Here is a 24,649-nt window from a genome sequence, read left to right on the forward strand (position 1 = left end):
ACTCAATTGTCAACACCTGCCCCTATGACAGTCATGACATGGTGGAACTGTTCATATAATTTAGAGATCAGCACAGCAACAGTTGTTTATTAATTCAATATACATTAAAAATGGCTAACACCTTTCTCCAAAGCCATTCTTAATAGCTTTGCAGACATGGAGTAGCTGAATTATCGCACTTGTGTGAGTGTGATGGTTAATAGTTGTGTCAGTACTGTCACTGGCAGCGTCAGCAAGGGCAACGATGCAACCTGCAGTGGCCTGCAGATGAGGGGCCGGGCACTTATTTATTTACAAATTAAGGACTGCTTCTAATAGTTCTTTTATCTAGACTTATATGATCTTAGAGGTACCCTCTGCGCAGTGCGATTCCTTGTGACAGAAGTGGTGGGTCAAGGGAGAGCCATGCTTTGTCTTCTTCTCAGTGCTTAATATGAGCCGGTGGTTTATGGTGCTCGGTACCGGAACTCAATTGTCAACACCTGCCCCTATGACAGTCATGACATGGTGGTACTGTTCATATAATTTAGAGATCAGCACATCAACAGTTGTTTATTAATTCAATACACATTAAAAATGGCTAACACCTTTCTCCAAAGCCATTCTTAATAGCTTTGCAGACATGGAGTAGCTGAATTATCGCACTTGTTTGAGTGTGATGGTTAGTAGTTGTGTCAGTACTGTCACTGGCAGCGTCGGCAAGGGCAACGATGCAACCTGCAGTGGCCTGCAGATGAGGGGCCGGGCACTTATTTATTTACAAATTAAGGACTGCTTCTAATAGTTCTTTTATCTAGACTTATATGAGCGAGCGGAATCAGCCACCTTAACTTCGAATAGGACTGAGCCTGGAAAGCCTTTTGGTGGTCTTCTGTGGCATAGAGGTTGGCCTTGCAGTAGTAAATGGCCTTTACATTCATCCGTACATATTTGTCACACAATGCCCAGTCGTGTAAGGCGCCCAAACACCAGAGACAGACCTTTAGATGGCCCATACTGATATTTGTTGGTCGTGCAGAAAAGTACCCTGTTTCTGGCATGGTTACCCTCACTTTTTGCCTGTTGTCAGTATGTTTTGACTGTGTTCACTGGGATCCTGCAAATTAGGACCCCAGTGACTGTGCTCTGACCACACACACCCCAGATTTGGCAAACTGGTGCCCCCTTATAAGTCCCTAGTATATGTACCCAGGTAACCAGGGCATTGGGGCATTAGGGTTCCCCCATGGGCTGCAGGATGTATTATGCCACCCATAGGGAGCACATGCAAAGTGTATCTGCAGGCCTGCCATTGCAGCCTGCGTGAAAGGGTGCATGCAAGATTTTTCACTAACAGGCTACTGCATCAAGTCACTGTAAGGCACCCCTATGGTAGGACCTCCTAGCCCAGAGGGCAGGGTGCAGGTACCTCTGTGTGAGAGCACCCCTGCATGAGTAGAGGTGCCTCCACAAAGTCCAGACACATTTTCCTGGACTTCGTGACTGCGGGGATGCTATTTTAAGGGTGTACTGGACGTCAGTCACTACCTATGTCCAGCAACATTATGGTAAGTTCGAACCTGGGCAAGTTTGGTATCAACCTTGTCGGAATCATACACCAATACTGTGCCAGTATTGGTTGTATGGTAACATGTACTCTGGGGTCTCCTTAGAGGACCCCAAAGCATTGCTCCTACCAGCTTTCTGGAGTTTTCTGGGCAGCCCAAGTTGCTGCCAGCCCTCAGACGGGTTTCTGCCCTCCTGATGCTTGAACAGCTCAAGCCGAGGAAGGCAGAATAAGGAATTTACTCTCGTAGAAGGAGGCAACACCCTTTCCCTTTGGAAAGCATGGCTTGGGAGGGGAAGCCTCCCCAAGCCACTGGTATGGTTTGAAGGGCACATCTGGGGCCCTCCTGGCATAAACCAGTCTGCACCGATTCAGGGACCTCCAGTCCCTGCTCTGGGGTGAAACTGGTCAATGGAAAGGGAAGTGACCACTCCCCTGTCCACCACCACCCCAGGGGTAGTGCCCAGAGCTCCTCCAGATGGCCCCTTATTCTGCCATCTTGAATCCAAGGTGGGCAGAGGCCTCTGGGAGCATCTGAGTGGCAAGATCAGGCAGGTGATGTCACAGCCACCTCCTGATAGGTGGTCACCTGGCTAGGTGACCAATCACCCTTCTAGGGCTATTTAGGGTCTCCCTCTTCGGTGGTCCTCAGAGTCGACTTGCAAGATTCCAGCAGGACTCCTCAGCAACATCTATTTTGACTTCTGGCCACTGGAACTGCAACTGGACTTCTCAGGAACCTACAATCTGCAGCTCCAGTGACAACTTCACCCTGCAGCATTGTTTCTCCGGCTCCTTCCAGCAGCTGCAACATTTCCCCGACTGTGCATCCTCTGAGGGAGGCAAGTCTTCAGTCTGCACAAGAAGCAAGAAGGAATCTCCCTTGGAGTGAAGGAGTCACTTCCCTGCATCCGCAGGCACCAACTACAATGACAAACGGTTGCGTGGATCTCCTCTCATCCTGAGCTGCGTGGATCCTGCATCATGGGTGGTAGTCTGGGGTGGTTCCCTTGGTCCTCTCTACCAGCTGTCCAACGTTGGTGAAGGCAAGCCCTTGCCTTTCCACACAGGACAGTATCATTGTGCACTGCGTCTCTTGCAGCTACCAAGGCTTGTTGGCATCTCCTCCAAGGGATCTTCAGGCTCTGTGTAGCCCCAGCCCCCAGAACTCTTCCCTGCGATATACAGCCCTCTGCATGCTTCTCCTGTGGCATGGGACCCTTCTTCAGTTGTGCTATGTGGGTGCCTCTGCGCTCCTGGGTCCTCATGCAGTGGATCTTCTGTCGGGACTACCTCTTCTCCTGTGGACTCTCTCCATTGCTCTGGGTCCCCTGGGACTCCTCTCTGTGGGCTGAGTCCCCCTGGATCTTGCTGGTCCCCGGCAGCTCTACTTTTCGTCTACCGCACCTCTTGCCTTTGCCAAGGCTTGTGAAGGCTTTCCTACACCACAGACAGACTGCAATCTTCCATCCGGCATGGGATGTCAACTTCTTCCTAGAGGAACTAATCACCTACTTAGGGCTGCATTGCTGACCGTCTCCGTCCTACAGTTGACCAACTCCTGCAACCACCGACAGGTGGGTTGTGGCTCCTGCCCACACCGGACAATTCTACAAGTTCTGGACTTGGTACACTTCTTTTGCAGGTCTTCCTCCCCAGGAATCCACTGCTACTTTCTTGCAGTCTTGTCTAGGGTTGCATTATCCTTATTTTCAGTCCTTTTGGTAGTTTCAGGAAAATCCAGTAACATGTTCCTTTCTTCCTAGTCCCTGGGGGGGCACTCTGGTACTTACCTTTGAGGTTTCCCAGTTCTTCCAAATCCCCTCTACCGATTCCAATTCCTTGGGTGGGGACCCGACATTTGCATTCCACTTTCTTATATATGGTTTGGTCTCTCCGTACGCCTTCAATATTGCCTATTGCAGTTCATCGTTTTCTATTGCTTTTTATGCCTGTTTCTGATTACCACTGTACATACAATACATATTGGCCCTCATTATGACATTGGCGGTAAATCCCACTTACCACCACGCTGACGGCCGCCGCAGTGGACATCCGTTCACCATATTATGACAGACACACACCAATCCGTCAGTGTTAAGCCACGTACACAAATACGCCAGCCCAAAGGTCAGTGATAAACTGGCGGTCTCAAAACCCACACCATTACGCCAAAAGAACAACGCCCACCACATTATGACCCACAAATCACCATGGCGGACATTCAACAGCGGTAAACCATTGGCGGTACATACCGCTGCGCTCAAAATGGACACACACAAACAAAACAACACCACATTGGTCAATTTAAATAACACACACCTGACACCCATACATACACCACACCCAAACCACTATAAAACACACACCCACATTACCCACAACCTATTCCAAAAAATTACCAGCAGAGAGACACCAAGACCACTGACACAACTAGAGTCACACACTACTCACACCTATACACCACTCACGTACTCCACATCACACACCCCAACATATCACCCAAAACACCCTCACCAACACACCTCACTGAACACCCATGGCACCACAAAGACACCAGGAGGAGCTAAGGGTCATGGTGGAGGAAATTATCAGGGTAGAGACACAGTTTTTTGGAGCACAGGTGCAGCAGATATCGATAGCTAGGAAGATGTAGCGATGGCTTAGAATCGTGGACAGGGTCAATGCCGTGGAACAGCACCCAAGAACTATGGATGACATCAGGAAGAGGTGGAACGACCTATGGGGGAAGGTACGTTCCATTGAAGCAAGACACCAGCTCGCTGTACAGAGGACTGGCGGTGGATCCCCACCTCTCCCCCACAACTAACAGCATGGGAGGAGCAAGTCTTGGCAATCCTGCATCCTGAGGGCCTTTCCGGAGTAGGAGGAGGACTGGACTCTGGTAAGTCCACTCTTTATTACTACTACCTCCCTACCTGCATGCCATCAAATACCCCCACCCTCACTCCCTTCACTCCACCACTTCCCACACACCCCACCATCACATCTCACTCACCCCAATGCCAAGCCATGCATGCTCTAACAATGCATGGACACCACTCACAGCCCTGCATGGACACTTATCACTAAAGCATGCACACTATAGAGAACTAACTAGCCCACCATACACCAACGTCCACAAGTGAAAGCTGCCAGGGCAAATCCAACCAAAGAGGGCAAGCCACGGATGCACAATATGTCAGACACAGAAACCATAACACTTCATTTACATCCCCACAAGTACCCCAGCCAATGTCAGCGGAGAGGAGGTGCCAGCACTATCCAGTTCCCCAAATGAAGAGGCCCACAGTGATGACAGCAACTCTGGTCTTCAGGATCTGGATGACCTACCTGGCCCATCAGGGACCTCTGGACAGCCGGTTGCCCAGGCACAGCCACACACTACCACAGAGCCTCCCCCATCAGGAAACAATACCACAGCACCCACCCAGCGTACCCACACCTCTGTCCCCAGGACACGTCAATCAGCAGTGTGTCCACCTCTACAGGGACCCCAGGCCACACCTCATACCCAAGACAATAAGGGACCTGGGGTCAGTGGCAGTGGGCACACCATTCAGTGGACAGAGGCACAGGCCAACAGGGAAACTGGGAGGAGTGCTGTGCACCAGGGGAAGGACAGACCCCGGGAACAGACTCTCCAGGAGGCACTCACAGAGATCCTAGGAGCCTATCAACATTCCCAGGACACGATGGGTCAGATCCTGGACAATGTGCTGGAGAACAGCCGGCTTCAGGAAGGACAGTACCAGGGTATCAGGGAGGACTTGCAGGCCATCAACAACACCCTGATCTCCATAGCAGGGGTGCTGGCAGACATGGCCAACATTATGAGGGAGGCAGTCTCATACCAACGGGCCCCTGCCAGTAGCCAGACATCTGAACAGCCTTCCACTTCCGCTGCCGCTGGTGGCCAGGAGGCCCCATCACAGGTCTCACAGGCCACCAGCACCACTCACCCTGCAGAAGGAGAACCACCCAGCAAATGTTCCCTGCAACCCAGACAGAAGCCAGAGACACTTGCCAAGACCCCCGCCAGGAAATTAGACTCTCCTGATTGTCACGCTTGTGTCCCACCCTGTCACCCTGCCCACCTTGAACTGCCATTGCTCCCCTTCCTATGTCCCCTTGGACAATGCACCTGTGCTACAGACTGGAACAATACCCTGGACTTTCCTCCATCATCACCCATCCCATTGCACTTGCCCCTCAATATTTTAGCACTTCAATAAACACCCTTAGGAAAAAAGAAGTTTGGAGTATCTCATGTATTACAAATATGTATTCATTGAAACAGGTACAAACATTGCAAATCAACTGTAGATAAAAATGGGCATAGATTATTGACCTGTAGCTGGCTGCAGTGTTCACGCCAGGAGTATATGTGAGGTCACAAACATCTGCAAAATGAATTGCCAGAGGGAACAGTAAGTGGGCATAGAAGTGGGAAACATCAGCATGCCATTGCCACACAAATTCAAACAAAAGTAATTGAAATGCGATGTAACACTGTCCTACCTGTGTGTCATTGGACGTTTTGTCTGATCACAGATGTTCTTTTGTCCTCACCCTCAGTCTCCTCTTCCTCACTGTCCACAGGGTCCACAGCTGCCACACAAGCATCTCCAGCCTCCTCCTCCTGCAGGAATGGGACATGGCATCTGAGGGCCAGGTTATGAAACATGCAGCATGCCACTTCTAGCTGGCAGACCATCTTTGGTGAGTAGCACAAGGATCCACCTGTTAGATGGAGGCACCGGAACCTGGCCTTCAGAAGGCCAAAGGCCCTTTCAATTATCCTTCTGGTTCGCCCATGCGCCTCACTATAACATTTTTCTGCCCTTGTCCTGGCATTCCTCACAGGGGTCAGCAGCCATGATAGGCTGGGGTAACCAGAGTCACCTGCAAGTATTAAGGGACAACATTTAGCCACACACTATCCCATATGGTCCACACCATACCCATACTCCAACATATACTGGGTGGGGACCAGGGCTTACCTATTAGCCACACCCTGTACCTCTGTAGTTGGCCCATCACACTTGAGATGCTACTATTCCTCAAGACAAAGACATCATGCACCAACCCAGGATATTTAGCATTGACGTGGGAGGTGTACTGGTCTGCAAGGCACACCATCTGTGCATTCATAGAGTAGAAATTATGTTGGGGATATGTCCCATTGCATAGAACTCGGCCTTCACTGTGGCCAAATCTACGACCTGGGGGAAAACAATGTAGCTGCACATGTGTTTAATCAGGGCAGACAACACTCTTGTCAGCACTATTGAGAACATTGGCTGTGACATTCCTGCTGCCAAGCCCACTGTCACTTGGAAAGAACCAGTTGCCAGGAAATGGAGAACTGATAGCACTTACACAAGAGGGGGGATCCCAGTGGGGTGACGGATACCAGATATCAGGTCAGGCTCCAATTGGGCACACAGCTCAGTGATTGTGGTCCTGTCCAGTCTATAGGTGAGGATAATGTGCCTGTCCTCAAGTGTAGCTAAGTCCACCAGGGGTCTGTATGTCTCCATCTCCTATTCATCCGCAGCAGTAGCAATCTAAGGGACAAAAGAGTGAGAAGCCGGTCACAAACTGAACAATGGTGCTAAAACAGAACTTTGCATCCTGTAAACTTCTAATGGGTCATTGTGATTTGTACAGTATGTCCTAATATCTCTTGTGATGCAGCATTATTCCAGGGCCTGCCCCCCCGAAATGGAGTCCGCCTGTCCTGTGTGGAGGGACAGGTGGAAGCGAGGTAATTCCGCTGACGTTGTGCGAGTTTGCGGGAGGTGGTCAGGAACCGCCGTGCAACTCCTCATTGGTTATAATTGGGCCCTATGGGGTACAGTGGCCAATGGTGATCTACGCCTACCATGGTCCGTGTGACCGGGGAAAGGGAGATACTGGTGGATGTGGTCCTACCCCAGTACGGACTACTGTATGGGCCTCCAGACCAACAGGTAAGTACACTGTGGGCACGATGCATGTGGCATAAATGCATCGAGCTGTGTGTGTGAAGGCCTCATGTAAGGGGGGTGGGAGGATGTCCTCTGGGCGGCATACAGGTTGTGTGCTGGGCCATGTGTGTGTAAATAGTGATGGAAACGGGTATGGTGGGCCATATGTTTAACAGGCAGGAGTGTTTGTCTAAATTATTTTTCTGTGTTTATTGCCTCTGCAGGTCAGCACCCATCAAAAGAAAGGTATATGGCATGCCATCGCCAAGGAGGTGAGGACCTTGGGGTCTATGGCAGGCGGAGCACCCACTGTTGGAAATGGTGGGAGGACCTAAGACGCTGGGCACGGAGGACGGCGGAGGCCCAGCTACGGATCCCAAAGAGGAAGGGGTGCCTGTCGAACCCTGATCCCCCTGATGGCCTGCATACTGGAGGTGGCCTGTCCTGAGCTGGATGGGCATTTGAGGGCATCACAGCAGCCACAAGGGGGTGACTACAGTGCCCATAATTACAACGTATGCCTGGTAGGGTGGTGTCCGGGTGGGGGATGTGTGTCAGTGGGTGCCCCTAGACCAGGCCTCACATTGCAGCTTAGGTCCCCGGTGGCTTGGTTTCAGAAGGAAAAATCTTTCATCCTAGCTCGTAGCCATCCACTACTGGTCAGGACTGCATCGGTCCCAGGTGGGATGCATCTGGTGGTGTGTGCCCCTCCCCATGCCTTGGCTGCTAACTGTTTCTCTGGTAGTGCAATGGCATATTGCGTAGGGCTTTTCCCTGTGTGTGAGGGTGCTGTGTACGCCAACGGTGGTGTTGGTGCAGTCATTGACCAAGTGTATCCTTTGTCTCTTTCCTCTCCCTTTCTTGTTTTGTCATCCTGTCCTTATGCGCATTAGCATCATCTGGTGGAAGAGCAGAGGCAGAGGTGACGGAGGGAGCTGCATCCCACAGGACCCAGGAGGCAGAGTCCACCGATGCGGAGGGCACCAGTGGGATGGAGGGCGAGGGGAGCACCACGGCGGAGACTGGAGGGGACAGGTTTGACACTGATACCTTCTCCGATAAAAGGTCCCTGGTGGTGGCGGACACTTCTGTGACCACCCCAGCTACAGGTACAGCCGCCACTCCCGTACCAGCACCGCCCTCCCAGCAGTCCCTCAGTGAGTTGCCCGTGCCCGCTCACCCAGGAGAGTGGGCATCTCCTTCGCCCCAGGCACCTCAGGCCTGCCCCAGTGAGCCTGCTGCCCTGAGTGAGGAGGCTATTGACCTCCTGAGATCCATCTCAGTAGGGCAGTCAACCATTGTGAGTGTCATCCAGGGGCTGGTAGCCCAGATCCAACAATCTAATAAATTCCTGGAGGGCATTCACACTGGCTTGGCGGCCCAACAGAGATTGATTCAGGCTCTGGCCTCCTCTCCGATGGCAGCCATTGTCCCTGTTTCTACCCCCAACACCAACCCATCCCAAGAACACAGGCAGACGAGCATGCACACAAGACAACCCCCAAGAGTGTCACAGGCAAACACAAGCACCACACTTCATCCCACAGGCACTCACACAAACACCATCCAGTTGCAGACACACCAACATCCACTATTAACACTGTATCCCCTTCTCCTCCTCCTCCACCTCCCACCCAGTTCTGTCCACACTCACACCTGCATGCACTACATCATCATCCACTACCAGCATCACCACACCAGGCAGAACACACACCTCACTGGCAGACACCTCCACAACAGCCATGCACACATCCCCTCTGTCCTCTCTACTGTGTCTGTCCCCACCTAAAGTACACAAACGCAAGCACTAAGACACCCAACAGCCACCCACCTCACAACAGCATACAGCCCATGCACCTGCACCCAAATCCATCAAACACCTCCAACAACCACTCCCTCATCCTCCACTCCACTCCCATTCCTTCTCCCTCTTCCTGCTTCACTGTCCCTAAAAAACTGTTCCTATCCTCCACTGACCTGTTGCCTAACCCTCCTCCCACCCCCTGCACGTATGGCCAGGGTAGGAAGAACCCAGTTAAGCACCTCAGCCACACAGTCCACAGGCCCAGTTGGCACAACACCCACTTGTGGTGGAAAGGGATCCTGGCCACATGTCCTGAAGGTGAAGGAGCCTGCACCAGCAGGCAGGATGACCAAGGAGCCTGCCTCAGCATGCAAGAAGGGAAAGGAGCCTGCCCCAAATGGCAGGAAGACCAATGAGCCTGCCCCAGCAGGCAAGAAGGGAAAGGAGCCTGCCCCAACAGGCAGGAAGATGAAGGAGCCTGACCCAGCAAGCAGGAAGTCCAAGGAGCCTGCACCAGCAGGCAGTAAGACCAAGGGGCCTGGGCCAGGAACTGTGACGGATCCCCCACCACCAACCATGGTTGTGCAGCTGTCCGAAGTTGCTGGGGATGTGCAAGAGCCTCCCCCCACCAGCAGCACCACCACTGTGCAGCCGTCCGAGGTTGCAGGGGATGGGCAGGAGCTTCCCCCCACCAGCGGCACCACCACTGTGCAGCCGTCCGAGGTTTCAGGGGATGTGCAGGAGCCTCCCCCCACCAGTGGCACCACTTTGCAGCCATCACAGCCGACGGACGATATGTAAACCTGCCTCCATGGGCTGCTGTGCGGCCTGTCCACTCCAGAACCACTGGGTATGACACCCACCTGTGAGACTGTGGCCCATCACTCCCCAGGATCAAGCATAGGGCACGTTGCCCCCTCCAGAACCAGTGGGTAAGACACCCACATGCCCATCACTCACCAGTATCAAGGACAGGGCATGTAGCCCCCTCCAGAACCAGTGGGTAAGACACCCACCTGAGAGACTGTGGCCCATCACTCCCCAGGATCAAGCACAGGGCACGTTGCCCCCTCCAGAACCAGTGGTAAGACACCCACATGCCCATCACTCACCAGTATCAAGCACAGGGCACGTAGCCCCCTCCAGAACCAGTGGGTAAGATACCCACCTGAGAGACTGTGGGCCATCACTCCCAAGGATCAAGCACAGGGCACGCAGCCTCCTCCAGAAGCAGTGAGTAAGACACCCACATGCCCATCATTCACCAGGATCAAGCACAGGGCACTCAGCCCCCTCCAGAACCAGTGGGTAAGGCACCCACCTGAGAGACTATGGCCCATCACTCCCCAGGATCAAGCACAGGGCATGTTGCCCCCACCAGAACTAGTGGTCGTGTTACATCGCCTGGCTGATGTGTCCCCCCTCCCCCCTGAGGTGCCTGCCATTTTATCAACTGATGCCCCTACAGTGTTCTCTCCGTGTTGAGGCAGGTGACATGTGTGGCCTTGGACTTTGGCCAGTGGCCATTTGGCCTATGCAAATAATGGACTGGGCGGTGTTCGTTTTTCTGTACATATGTATATATCTATTATCTTGCCTAACTTATTTTTCATGCTGTGTTCATCTCATTACATTCACTTTTGCTAAATCGTTTTGTCCTTGCATTATTCATACAAGTTATGGGCTAAAATTGTGTTTGTAATGCAGCTGATTGTGTGTATGGGGTGGTGGTGGGGTGTTGTGCATGTGTGTTTCACTCTCATTTTCCTCCCCCTCTCCCTTGTGTGCTAGGCAGCTGTACTCACCGTTGTCATCTTCGCCGGCGTAGGTGTTCGTGGTGGAGAAGAACGTAGAAGATCATGGGGAAGACATGCAGTTCAGGTTCCATGGCAGGGTGGTTGTTCCCTGTGTCTCCAATGGTGAGTCCTTTCCCTTCTGAGCTCAGTTTCCGCCAGGCTTTTGATGTCGGTGGTACCACCCCAGAAAAGGTGACGTTTTCATGTGTCTTAATATGGTGGGCAGAATATTGACTGCCGCCTGGCTGTAGGTGGCTGCAGCCGTGGTGGCTATTGTTTCCACCCTGGTGGTCGGTATGGTACATTGGCTGTCTATCGCAGATCTTGCCGCCATGGTCATAATTCTGGCAATAGTTACTGCCGGCCTCTTGGCGGTATTACTGCCACTTTTACACCAACCGCCAGGGTCGTAATGAAGGCCGTAGTGTGTTTACTTACATCCTATTGGAAAATTGCCTATCTACTCATTTAGTATCTGTGTTACTAAAATAAAGTACCTTTATTTTTGTAACACAGTGTGGTTCTTTCATGTATGTAAGTGCTGTGTGACTGTAAGTCGTATTGCATCAGCTTTGCATGTCTCCTAGGTAAGCCTTGACTGCTCATCCACAGCTACCTCTAGAGAGCCTTGAAGGAAAGTAGCCTCTTTCTAGCATGGTTACCCCAACTTTTGGCCTGTTTGTGAGTGTGTGTCAGTGTGTTTTTACTGTGTCACTGGGATCCTGCTAGCCAGGACCCCAGTTCTCATAGATAAAAACCTATATGTCAGTGTGTTTTGCCTGTCTCACTGGGATCCTGCTAGCCAGGACCCCAGTGCTCATGGTTTGTTGCCTAATGTGTATGCCTGTCTAGTTCCTAAATGTGTCACTGAGGCTCTTCTAATCAGAACCTCAGTGCTTATGCTCTCTCTGCTTTTAAATTTGTCACTGTAGGCTAGTGACTTAATTTACCAATTTCAATTGGCACACTGGACTCCCCTTATAAGTCCCTAGTATATGGTACCTAGGAACCCAGGGCATTGGGGTTCCAGGAGATCCAGGTGGGCTGCAGCATTTCTTTTGCCACCCATAGGGAGCTCAGACAAACCCTTACACAGGACTGCCATTGCAGCCTTGCTGAAATAGTGCACACACTATTTCACAGGCATTTCACTGCACTTAAGTAAATTATAAGTCACCTATATGTCTAACCTTCACTTGCTGAGTTACGAAGTGTGAGGGCACCCTTGCACTAGCAAAGGTGCCCCCAAATAGTTCAGGGCCATTTCCCCAGACTTTGTGAGTGCAGGGACGCCCTTATACGCGTGCACTACATATAGGTGAATAGTAACTTCACAATGGTAACTCCGAATATGGCCATGTAACATGTCTAGGATCATGGAATTGCCCCCCCCATTCCAAATCTGATATTGGAGAGCCAAATCCATGCATCCTGGGGGCTCCACCATGGACCGCCAGTACTGCCAAACCAGCTCTCTGAGGCTTGCACTGCAGCTACAGCTGCTGCCACCTCACAGACAGGGTTCTGCCCTCCTGGGGTCTGGGCAGCCCAGTCCCAGGAAGGCAGAACAAAGCATTTTCTCTGAGAGCAGGTTGTTACACCCTCTCCCTTTGGAAAAAGGTGTTACAGGCTGGGGAGGGGTAGCCTCCCCCAGCCTCTGGAAATGCTTTGAAGGGCACAGATGGTGCCCTCCTTGGATAAACCAGTCTACACCGGTTCAGGGACCCCTTGTCCCCTGCTTTGGCGGGAAACTGGACAAAGGAAAGGGGAGTAACCATTCTCCTGTCCATCACCACCCCAGGGGTGGTGCCCAGAGCTCCTCCAGTTTGTCCCATACTTCAGCCATCTTGCTTTGCAAGGTGTGGGGGCACTCTGGAGGGCTCTGAGTTGCCAGTGCCAGCAGGTGACGTCAGAGACCCCTCCCTATAGGTCCATACCTGATAAGGTAGAAAATACTCTTCTCAGGGCTATTTAGGCTCTCTCCTGTGGGTTCTCTTCAGATTCTGCTTGCAAGTTTCCTTCAGGAATCCTCTGCAACAACTTCAGACTCTTATGACCTCGGATTAACCGCAGCCTGCTCCAAGAAATGCTGTAACTGCAACAAAGTGTCTACAAGAGACACTTTTCTTCAGCAACCTCAGCTCCAAGTCAGCAACTGCAACAGTTTCCACAGTGTGCACGTTCTGGGGACTCCCTGTCTTCATCCTGCATCAGAAGAACCAAACAAATCTCCAGTGGAGTGACAGAATCACTCCCCTGCTCCAAGCAGGCACCTTCCAAGGCAATGACCGGTACCCTGGAACTCCTTTCACGGCGACGAGCGTGATTCTAAGGACACAGAGGGTGGCCATCATCGACATAGAGTGTCCTGAGGTTCTGCTGACACAATTTGGAGGAGGTAAGACCTTGCCTTCCTCGAGAACGATGGTACCCCGTGTATTGTGTCTTCTTCGCCCCCTGAGGCCTCTGAGCACTCTTTGCGTAATTCCTTCATGCACAGCCTGGCCCAGGTCCCCAGCATTCCACCCTGCGACGCTCAACTCGCTGAGTTGTTCTCTGGCGGTGTGGGACCTTCTTTTGTTGTGCTGCATCAACCATGTTTTGCACCTCCTTTGTCCCCGGATCCTGTGGCTTCTGGGGGTGCTGGCTGGCATCCTGAGAGCTTTCTAAAGTGCTGAGAGCCTCATCACACAGCGTTGAGGGCCCCCAGATCCCTCCTGGGCCCATCCAGCGGCATTTTGATGACAAATGCACTTTTGTCGTAGCCAAGGCTTGTTGGCGCCTTCCGACACAAAATCTTATCTGCAACGATCTTTACGCCGTGGGACATCTTTTGCATCACTTAGGAACCCGCTGGCATCTTCCTACGGTGCATTCCTGCAGTCTTCTACTAACCAGGGACTCTTCTCTTGCACCCTCTTCTGAGTTGGCAGGGGCTGCTGTCCTTCCTGGAACTTCTTTCGACTTCTGGACTTGGTCCCCTTCCTTTGCAGGTCTTCAGGTCCAATAATCCAGCAGTTGTTCTTTGCAGATATGGTTGGCTGCTGCAAAATCCTAAAAACGAGGTGTAGTGTGTCCTAAGGAAACTTGCAGTAATTAACTCCTGCTTTTCTGGGCTCTGGGGTGGAGTAATTTACTTACCTTTACTGTATTCTTACTCTCCCAGCGATTCTGCATACACTCTACTTGTGTAGGGGGGAATTCGTGATTCACATTCCACTTTTTTAGTATATGGTTTGTGTTGCCACTATACCTATTTTCTTCCATTGCATTCTATAGGATTTCCTACTGTTTGCATTGTTCTATGACTATTTACTTGTCTAATTTTGGTTTCTAGTGTATATATTGTGTATAATACTTACCTCCAGAAGGAGTATTGTCTCTAAGATATCTTTGGTACTGTGTCACCCAAATAAATACCTTTATTTTTGGTAACACTGAGGATTGTCTTTGCTTGTGTATAGGTACTGTGTAACTATAAGTAGTATTGCATGAGCTTTGCATGCCTCCTAGTTCAGCCTAAGCTGCTCTGCTATAGCTACCTCTATCAGCCTAAGCTGCTAGAACACTACTGCATTCACTAACAATGGATAACTGGACCTGGTGTAAGGTGTAAGTACCCAAGGTACCCACTACAAACCAGGCCAGCCTCCTACATTGGTGGTGCAGCGGTGGGATAAGTACTTGCAATTGCTTACCACTTTGTTACCTGTACTTTTCACAAGATAAGCTTGCTCCAATACTTAGAGCATATATAATATATACCTAGAAACAATTGTCTAACTTTCTTAAAAGTTCTGTTTAACTTTGCAAAAGTTTTTCAAAGTTCTGAAAAGTTTTCTTCTTTTCTCTAAAACGTTAGCTCTGTTATTCTACAAAAAAAAATTCTCTTTCCCAAAACCTTTTTCTTTCAATATGTCTGAAAACAACATATGAGAATCTAAACTTTAAAAGTTTGAGGGGTCTCTGTATTGAAAGAAGTTTAAGGATTGGTAAGAACCCCAATAAGGAGTTCCTCCTAAATCTTCTCCTCCAAGATGACCAGGGACTCAGCACTGGTCCAGATCAGACAAGGGAAGAGATAAAGGATAACTCCAACCAGGTAGGCTCAGAGGAGCATGATGGCAATCCTGGGGAGGGTACTTCCACAGACCTATCTGTCAACAAGCCCCCTAGTATAACTGGTAGTAGGAAGGGTTCACACACAAATAGGGCTCCTTTCACCCCTAGAGGCCAGGTCACTAGAGTGGTCCCTGTTAGAGATAGGTCTGCCTCGGCACACTCTCATGTTACCTCTGTTTCAGAGGCTTCACATAATTTTAACACTGAGGACCAGTCCCGAGATAGGGAACTCAGAAAGCTGAGGAAGAGGAGGCCAGACTGAGGCTAATACAGCAACAGTTGGCCTTAGACAGAGAATTCCTGGCTGTGGAGAAAGAGAGGCAGGGTTCGGGGTTAGTTCCCCATGGTGGCAGCAGCAGTTTTAGAAATACAAATGTTAGGGAACTTTCATTTGATTCTAGGAATCTGCACAAAGCTGTCCCTCCTTACAAGGATGGTGATGACATCAACAAGTGGTTTGCTGCACTTGAGAGGGCCTGTAAAGTTCAAAGGGCCCTTCATGTACAGTGGGCTGCTATCCTTTGGTTATACGCCTCTGCCAAAGGTAGAGAAAGACTTCTTATTGTCAGAGAGGATGATGCAGATAATTACCAGGTTCTTACAAATGCACTCTTAGATGGTCTGGGCTTACCCACTGAACAGTACAGACTTAAGTTCAGAGAGGCCAGAAAGGAGTCATCACAGGACTGGACAGACTTTGTGGACTGTTCTGTGAAGGCCCTAGAAGGTTGGTTACATGGCAGTAAGATGACTGACTATGAAAGCCTATATAACTTGATTCTGAGAGAGCATATTTTAAATAATTGTGGCCCTCATTACAACCCTGGTGGTTGGTGATAAAGCGGTGGTAATACCGCTAACAGGCCGGCGGTAAAAAAAAATGGAATTACGACCATGGTGGAAACTGCCAACACAGACAGCCACTTTAACACTCCGACCGCTACGGCGGTCGCAACAAACACCGCAGCAGTAACCGCCAACAGACAGGCGGAACACAATGTACCGCCCACACTATTACAAGGCACCAATCCGCCAGCTTTGCCGGGGCAGTACCAATGCCATCAAAAGCACAGCGGAAACAGTCTTTGGAAGGGAAACCACTCACCACTCGACACTCAACGAAGAACCAGAACGCCATGGAGTCCGAACTACAGGTGTTACCAATGTTGGTGTAGCTTCTCATCTACCAGGAGTACAAACAGCGGCAGCGACGACCACGGTGAGTACTGCACCTAGCGCGCAGGGAAGGGGAGGAGGGAAAAGAAAGTGACACACACACGCAAAACGTGACAACCCCACCCACAACAACACACACATACACATATCTGATAACATCACAGATACACCCCATCACCCCCTGGAAGAACGCAAGGACCAAACGAACGAGTTACTTACCTTCGGTAACGACTTTTCTGGTGGATACATTAGCTACCTGTGGATTCCTCACCTCATGATTCCTCACCTCATGAATACTCCCATGGCGCCAGCATTCGACGGAAATCTTCTTACTAGTCTCTGCACGTCGACGAGGACGTCACTGTCTCGCACGCGACGCCGTCTGACGTCATACAGGCAATAAGAGGTCCTCGACGACGTGCGGACGTCAGTACCAATCATTTTTTACGTGAATGAGAACAACCAGGCAATGCAATGAAAGAACAAAGCAACATCCATTATATTGTAAAAATACACCACATTGTATGAATAACTGTAAATCTTTTTATGTACATATATATATATATATATATAAAACTCTCTCTTTTAAAATATATACACACACCAAGTATATACATAAAGATATATACACATATACCTATATATATATAAATATATTATATATATACATCTATTGCACCCTCAAAGATCAAGAGGAGCGCACTCAAGGATTACTTGGCAAGACCATAAAGGCAACGGGGAGGCGGGTGGGACCGTGAGGAATCCACAGGTAGCTAATGTATCCACCAGAAAAGTCGTTACCGAAGGTAAGTAACTCGTTCTTCTGATGGATACAACTACCTGTGGATTCCTCACCTCATGAATAGAGTCCCAAAGCAGTACCACGCCCGGCGGTGGGTGCCTAAATGGTCAAACCAAGAAATCCTGCAGCACTGACCGTGCAAAATGGCCGTCCCTTCTAACCTCAGAATCTAAACAGTAATGTTTTGCAAAAGTGTGAAGGGACGACCAAGTTGCGGCCTTGCAGATGTCGACCACAGGAACACCTCTGGCTAAGGCCGAAGTGGCCGACTTAGCTCTGGTGGAATGAGCTCTAATGCCCTCAGGAGGATCCTTCTTTGCCAAAGAGTAACATATTTTAATGCAAAGAACAACCCACCTGGATAGTTTTCTCTTGTGGACTGCCTTTCCTCTCCTCTTGCCCACGTATCCAATAAACAGCTGATCCTCCAGCCTGAAATCCTTTGTTCTATCGATAAAGAAGCTCAACGCTCTCTTTGGGTCCAAACGGTGCAGTCTTTCTTCCTCTTTGGAAGGATGAGGCGGAGGATAGAACGTGGACAAAGTAATTGCCTGAGCCAAATGGAAGGGTGAAACAACCTTCGGGAGGAAAGCAGCCTTGGTCCTCAACACCACCTTATCCCCATAAAAAGTTGTATAAGGGGGTTTTACTGATAAGGCCTGCAACTCACTCACTCTCCTTGCTGATGTTATAGCTATCAGGAAGACTGTTTTTAAAACCAAATACCTCAAGAGGCAAGAATGCATAGGTTCAAAAGGGGACCCCATAAGGAAAGTCAGGACTAAGGACAAATCCCATTGCGGCATAACGAATGGCTTTGGAGGATATTGATTTAGAAGACCTTTCAAGAATCTGATAACAATAGGGGATTTAAATAAAGATGGTTGGTCTGGAAGACATATGAAGGCTGACAAGGCCGATAAATAACCTTTAATGGTAGCCACTGCACAACCTTTCTGCGCCAGAGATAGAGCAAAAGACAAAACGTCCGATAGATGAGCTTGTAAAGGATCAATCTGCCTCTCTCCACACCACGCAACAAATTTAGACCACCTATTAGCGTAGATAGATTTAGTGGAGTGTCGCCTGGCCGCTAATATAACATCCACTACCTCAGGCGGGAGAGAGAAGGAACTCAGGTTGCCCCGTTCAATCTCCAGGCATGTAGGTGCAGACTCTGGAGGTTGGGGTGTAGAACCTGCCCCTGCGACTGCGAGAGGAGGTCTGCCCTGAAAGGGAGACGGAGCGGCGGGCACGTTGAGAGTTGGAGAAGGTCGGAGTACCACACCCTCCTTGGCCAATCCGGAGCTATTAAGATTACTAGAGCCCGGTCTTGGCGAATCTTCCTCAATACTCGAGGAATCAAGGGTATGGGAGGAAACGCGTAAAGCAACTGGCCGCACCAGGTCATTTGAAACGCGTCCCCCAACGCTTCCTGCATCGGATACTGAAGGCTGCAGAACAACGGACAATGCGCGTTCTCTCGAGTGGCGAACAGATCTACCCGAGGAAACCCCCACTTCTGGAAGATTAAACGGACTTGATCTGGATGGAGACGCCACTCGTGGTCTGCCGAGAAGTGGCGACTGAGACTGTCCGCACGCACGTTCAAGACTCCGGCCAGATGGTTTGCTATCAAGCAAATCCGATGGTCCTTTGCCCAGGACCATAGTCGAAGAGCTTCTCTGCAGAGAAGGTACGACCCCACTCCTCCCTGCTTGTTTATGTACCACATCGTGGTAGTATTGTCCGTTAGGACCTGTACCGACTGACCACGAAGGGAAGGGAGGAAGGCCTTGAGAGCCAGACGTACAGCCCGTAACTCTAACAGATTGATGTGAAAAATCTGTTCCTCTGGAGACCAAAGACCTTTGATCTCCAGATCCCCCAGATGAGCTCCCCACCCTAGAGTGAAAGCATCCGTTATGACTGTGGCCACTGGTGGCGACTGCTGGAACGGTTTTCCTTGTGAAAGATTGTTGCTTGCAATCCACCACTTCAAATCCACAGCAGCATCTCTGGAGATCTTGACAGTACCCTCTAGATCCCCTCTGTGTTGAGACCACTGCCTTCGGAGGCACCACTGAAGAGCCCTCATGTGCCAGCGAGCATGCGTGACCAACAGAATGCAGGAGGCAAAAAGACCGAGCAGACGAAGGACCTTGAGGACTGGAACTACCGCTCAATTTCGAAACATTGGAACCAAATCCTGAATATCTTGAATCCGCTGAGGCGGAGGAAAGGCCCGACCCAATGTCGTATCCAGTACTGCCCCTATGAACAGGAGGCGCTGAGAGGGCTCCAGGTGAGATTTGGGCTCGTTCACCGAAAAGCCCAGGTCGAACAACAACTGGGTTGTTGACTGCAGATGACGCAACACAAGCTCCGGGGACTTGGCTTTGATCAACCAATCGTCCAAGTAAGGGAATACTGCTATCCCCTTCCTTCTGAGCTCTGCCGCAACCACCGACATCACCTTCGTGAAGACTCGAGGTGCTGAAGTAAGACCAAACGGAAGGACCGCAAACTGGTAGTGTTGCGATCCCACCACAAACCGGAGATACTTCCTGTGTGACTTGAGTATCGGGATATGAAAGTAAGCATCCTGCAAGTCGACAGACACCATCCAGTCTTCCATGTTCAACGCCAAAAGCACCTGTGCTAGGGTCAGCATCTTGAACTTTTCCTGCTTGAGGAACCAATTCAAGATCCTCAGGTCCAGAATTGGTCTCAAACGACCATCCTTCTTGGGAATCAGGAAATACCTTGAGTAAACTCCTTGACCCCTTTCCTGCTCCGGGACCAACTCCACCGCGCCCTTTAAAAGGAGGACTTCTACCTCCTGTTCTAGCAACAGGAGGTGTTCTTGTGAACAATACGAAGGGCGGGGCGGGATGAGGGGCGGAAACTCCCGAAAGGGAAGGGTGTAGCCTTTTCCCACAACACTGAGAACCCAAGTGTCCGACGTAACAGTCTCCCATTTGGTGAGAAAATGCTGTAATCTTCCCCCTACAGGAGAGGAGTGAGTGGGAAATGGTGGAAGCCTAAGGCTGCTTCCCCTGCTGCACCCCGCCAGAGGATGAGGAAGAGGCAGAGTGCTGCTGAGAGGCTCCCCTGGTGCGGACCCTACCCCTCCCCCTAAAAGATCTATAGGGATGGGAAGAGGCAGGTTGCTGATATCTTCCCCGAAAGGAAGAGGAGGAAGAGCCACGCCCAAATCCACGAAACCTCCTGAAGAATCTGGAAGAGGCCGTGGAAGAAGGAGCTTGGAGTCCCAACGACTTAGCCGTGGCCCTGCTCTCCTTAAAACGTTCCAAGGCCGAATCAGCCTTAGCCCCAAACAGTTTGTCCCCATCAAACGGGAGATCCAACAATGTGGACTGTACATCTGCCGAAAAGCCCGAGTTACGGAGCCAGGCCTGTCTCCTTTCCACCACAGTTGTGCCCATTGCTCTGGCTACCGAGTCGGTGGTATCCAGTCCCGTCTGGATAATTTGGGTCGCAGCAGCCTGGGCATCAGAGACAAGATCCAAAAGACCCTGGGGAAGCTCTGTAAACGAAGAGGAGATGTCATCCATCAGAGCATGAATATACCTCCCCAGGATACAGGTCGCATTAGTGGCTTTTAACACCAGACTGCAGGACGAAAAAATCTTCTTCGACTGCGCCTCTAGCTTTTTTGAGTCTCTGTCCCCAGGCACCGTCGGGAAAGAACCAGGCGCTGACTTGGACGAACAGGAGGCCTGCACAACCAAGCTCTCCGGCGTAGGGTGTCTAGATAGGAAACCAGGATCAGTTGGAGCCGTCCGATACCTCCTGGCCACGGCTCTGTGAACTGCTGGGGAAGATGCCGGCTTCTTCCACACCTCTAAGACCGGATCCAGCAGAGCGTCATTAAAAGGTAATAGAGGCTCCGCCGCGGCTGAGGCCGGATGCAACACCTCTGTCAAAAGGTTTTGTTTCGCCTCCACCACCGGCAAAGGCAGGTCCAAAAAACTAGCTGCCTTCCGTACCACTGTATGAAAGGAAGCAGCTTCCTCGGTATATTCCCCCGGGGACGAAAGGTCCCACTCAGGGGAAGTGTCCAGCCCACTGGCCGACTCCAGTCCACGCAGCCCATCACCCGAGTCCTCTAGCTCTCCTTCCTCTAGGGCTCGTTGGTACTCCTGCTCCTCTAGTACCCGGAGAGCACGCCTCCTTGAATGCAGTCGTTGCTCAATCCGCGGAGTCGACAACACCTCCGCCGAAGTCGGAGATCGGCGCCGATCTTCCGAAGCCACCGACGCCGCATCCGGCGCCACAGGTAACTTCGGCGCCGACTGAAGAGCAGATGAAACGGATGGACCCACCGGAGTCACAGGCCGAAATCTCGACGTCGACGGGATGGAAATCCCTGGGGCCAATCCCTCCGAAGCCATCGGAGCGGCCACCGGCGCCGACACTGGCGCCGAGCCCACGTTCCCAAACGGGAGAAAGGGCATAAAGGGTGCCGGCCGAAGAGGCGCAGGATCACCCAAAGAAAAGGCCAAAGGCCCAGCCGGAGCACCCCCTGGAGCCATCTGTTGGAAGATGGCATACATCGCATTCAAGAATGCGGAACTATCGGCTCCAGGGGTGGGAAAAGCCGGATACTGGGGTGCCTGACTCGGAGGCGACCCCGACGCCGGCCTCGGCGTCTGCGCCGGAGAAAACACCTGAGGCTCCAATACCTCAATCACCGACGCCTGTCCAGGCGAAGTTGGAGACGTCGGAGAGAGCAACGGCGTCGAAGGATGCGGCGTCACCGTGGGGCTGACCTCCCATGTCCTCCGGCGCCGATCCGGAGACCTGGAACGAGCCTCCCTTGAATGACGCCGAGATTCTCTACGGCGCCGGGAGTCTCGATGACGCCAATGTCTTGGAGAAGACTTTTTCTTGTGATGCTTCTCCTTTGACTTGGCCATAAACAGCTTCGCCTCGCGTTCTTTAATGGCCTTCGGATTCATGTGCTGACACGAATCACAAGTCGAGACGTCGTGGTCGGAGCTCAAACACCAAAGGCAATCGGAATGAGGATCCGTCACCGACATCTTGCCTCCACACTCACGACAAGGCTTAAATCCAGACTTTCTCTGCGACATTATTTCCACAGAGAAAGAGTACGCAGCAAGATATTTACACTGTAACCGCAAGAGTAACAGTTGCTCCCTCGAAGATAACCGTTTCGAATGCACGGAAAAAAGGGAACTGACGTCCGCACGTCGTCGAGGACCTCTTATTGCCTGTATGACGTCAGACGGCGTCGCGTGCGAGACAGTGACGTCCTCGTCGACGTGCAGAGACTAGTAAGAAGATTTCCGTCGAATGCTGGCGCCATGGGAGTATTCATGAGGTGAGGAATCATGAGGTGAGGAATCCACAGGTAGTTGTATCCATCAGAAAAAATGAGTTTAACAAGTGTAATATTCAAACAATCGGATAGCCCAAGAGAAAAGTAAATAATCAGTATACACAAATATTTACAGCAAGTAAACAAGTCCATACACTGTCCCATAAAATGTCCGTGGACCAGTGGTCCCAAAAAGCATGGGCAAAGCCCACACATGACACCTGCCTCAAAACGAAGAGAACACTGCAGGGGCATCAGGTCGGAAAAAAAACAGGCCCCTCAGGGGGAAGTGGAGGGGAGGACACCTCAGCTGGATGATGGTACGACATCACTGCTCCTCGAGGGGGCTCCATGCCCATTGCCTGGTCCTGGAGAGTCCAAAGCCACAGTCTCTCAAGTCTATCAAGTGGGTGGGCTGCCCACTGCTTGGTTCTGGGGAGTGCAAAGCCACAGTCTCTCAAGTCTCTCAAGTGGGTGGTTTGCCCACTGCTTGGTCCTGGGGAGTGCAAAGCCACAGTCTCTCAAGTCTCTCAAGTGGGTGGTTTGCCCACTGCTTGGTACTGGGGAGTGAAAAGCCACAGTCTCTCAAGTGTCTCAAGTGGGTGGTTTGCCCACTGCTTGGTCCTAGGGAGTGCAAAGACACAGTCTCTCAAGTCTCTCAAGTGGGTGGTTTGCCCAATGCTTGGTCCTGGGTAGTACAAAGCCAGAGTCTTTCAAGTGGGTGGCATCTTCCACTGTTTCTGGAGGGGGCTTTGTGCCCAGAGTGCCACATCCTGCCAAGGACTGTATTAGTGGATGCTTTTCTCCACTGATTCTGGAGGGGGCTTTGTGCCCAGAGTGCTTCATCCTGCCAAGGACTGTGTTAGTGGATGCTTTTCTCCACTGGTTCTGGAGGGGGCTTTGTGCCCAGAGTGCTTCATCCTGCCAAGGACTGTGTTAGTGGATGCTTTTCTCCACTGGTTCTGGAGGGGGCTTTGTGCCCAGTGATGCTGCTCCTGGGGTGTGGCTTGTTGACTTCGTCTCACCTGTGTGTCGGAACAGGTAGCATAATACTCTATGGAGGCAGACCCACACTCCATTCTGCGGTGACTTAGGCTGCCAATTGTTGGTTTGTGTCAGTGCTGGAAGTGGTGTCTCAAGTTGCGTGTCCAGGATGTCACCTGCAGACTCCGATGGCTGCACACTGGGGATGGGGCTGACGTCCGACAGAGTGGCATCGGCTGTGCACGTGGCGGTGCTAAGGGTGGTGCAGGCGGCGGTGGCTGCGGCGGAGATGCTGTCAGTGCAGGCTGTGGTGCAAGGGACTGTTGGGGTGGATGAAGACACCATACCATCTCTGGCAGCCTTGGATGGCTGATCCCTAGGGAGGATGCTGCAGACTGACGTTGTGGTAGCGGCGGAGCAGGTGGCAGTTCAGGTGGTGGTCGGAGAGGCGGTGGTGACTGGGGTGCATGTGGCTGCCATCCCTGATGATTTGGTGGTTACCAGCCCCTCCCCAGGTGACATCTGAGTGCCCAGAGGTTATGTGTCCTTTGGCTTGTGGCCCTTCCACATCTTGACAGCAGCTGCAAGAAACCTTGGCACTGTCCACTCTGTGTTTGTGCGAGGCCTTGCTGGGTGGGTGGTGTGACTGTCCCCTGCTTGAAGCCAGTCCCTTTTTGAGCTTTGCAGGTGGTGGAAGAGGTTGGTCCTTCTTTTCCGTCGGTGGCACAATGGCAACTCTGACAGGTGCCCCCTTTGACCGTACTGGAGTAGCAGGGACCACAGCGGATGCAGATGTGGTGGCTGAGGTGCTGGGCTAGGATCTAGACATCCAGGCCCTAGGAGAAAGACGAGGGGGGGAGGTGTAGAGAAAAGCTCCAGGTTAGGTAGGTAAATTTTTTTGGACACACTGGGAGGGGAAGATGGAGGGGGTTTGGGAGTGGAGGAAGAGGTAGTAGTTGTAGGAGGTGTACGTCTGCTGAGTTTGGGTGAAGGTGCATGGGTTGGAGGCTGTTGTGAGGTGGATGGCTGTTAAGTGGGTGTGTGTCGGCATTTGTTTA

General features: G+C 51.4%; 1 protein-coding gene across 1 annotated transcript in view; it reads right to left on the reverse strand.

The window, feature by feature from the left end:
• Positions 1–24,649, reverse strand: part of ADCY10 (adenylate cyclase 10) — a 1,855,427-nt gene that overhangs the window by 1,181,142 nt on the left and 649,636 nt on the right. The window contains exon 7 of the mRNA XM_069226523.1: positions 18,744–18,761. Within this exon, the coding sequence (XP_069082624.1) occupies positions 18,744–18,761 (18 nt within the window). The remainder of the gene's footprint in view (positions 1–18,743; positions 18,762–24,649) is intronic.

Source organism: Pleurodeles waltl, chromosome 3_2 (genome assembly GCF_031143425.1).
Source record: "Pleurodeles waltl isolate 20211129_DDA chromosome 3_2, aPleWal1.hap1.20221129, whole genome shotgun sequence".
Taxonomy (NCBI): domain Eukaryota; kingdom Metazoa; phylum Chordata; class Amphibia; order Caudata; family Salamandridae; genus Pleurodeles; species Pleurodeles waltl.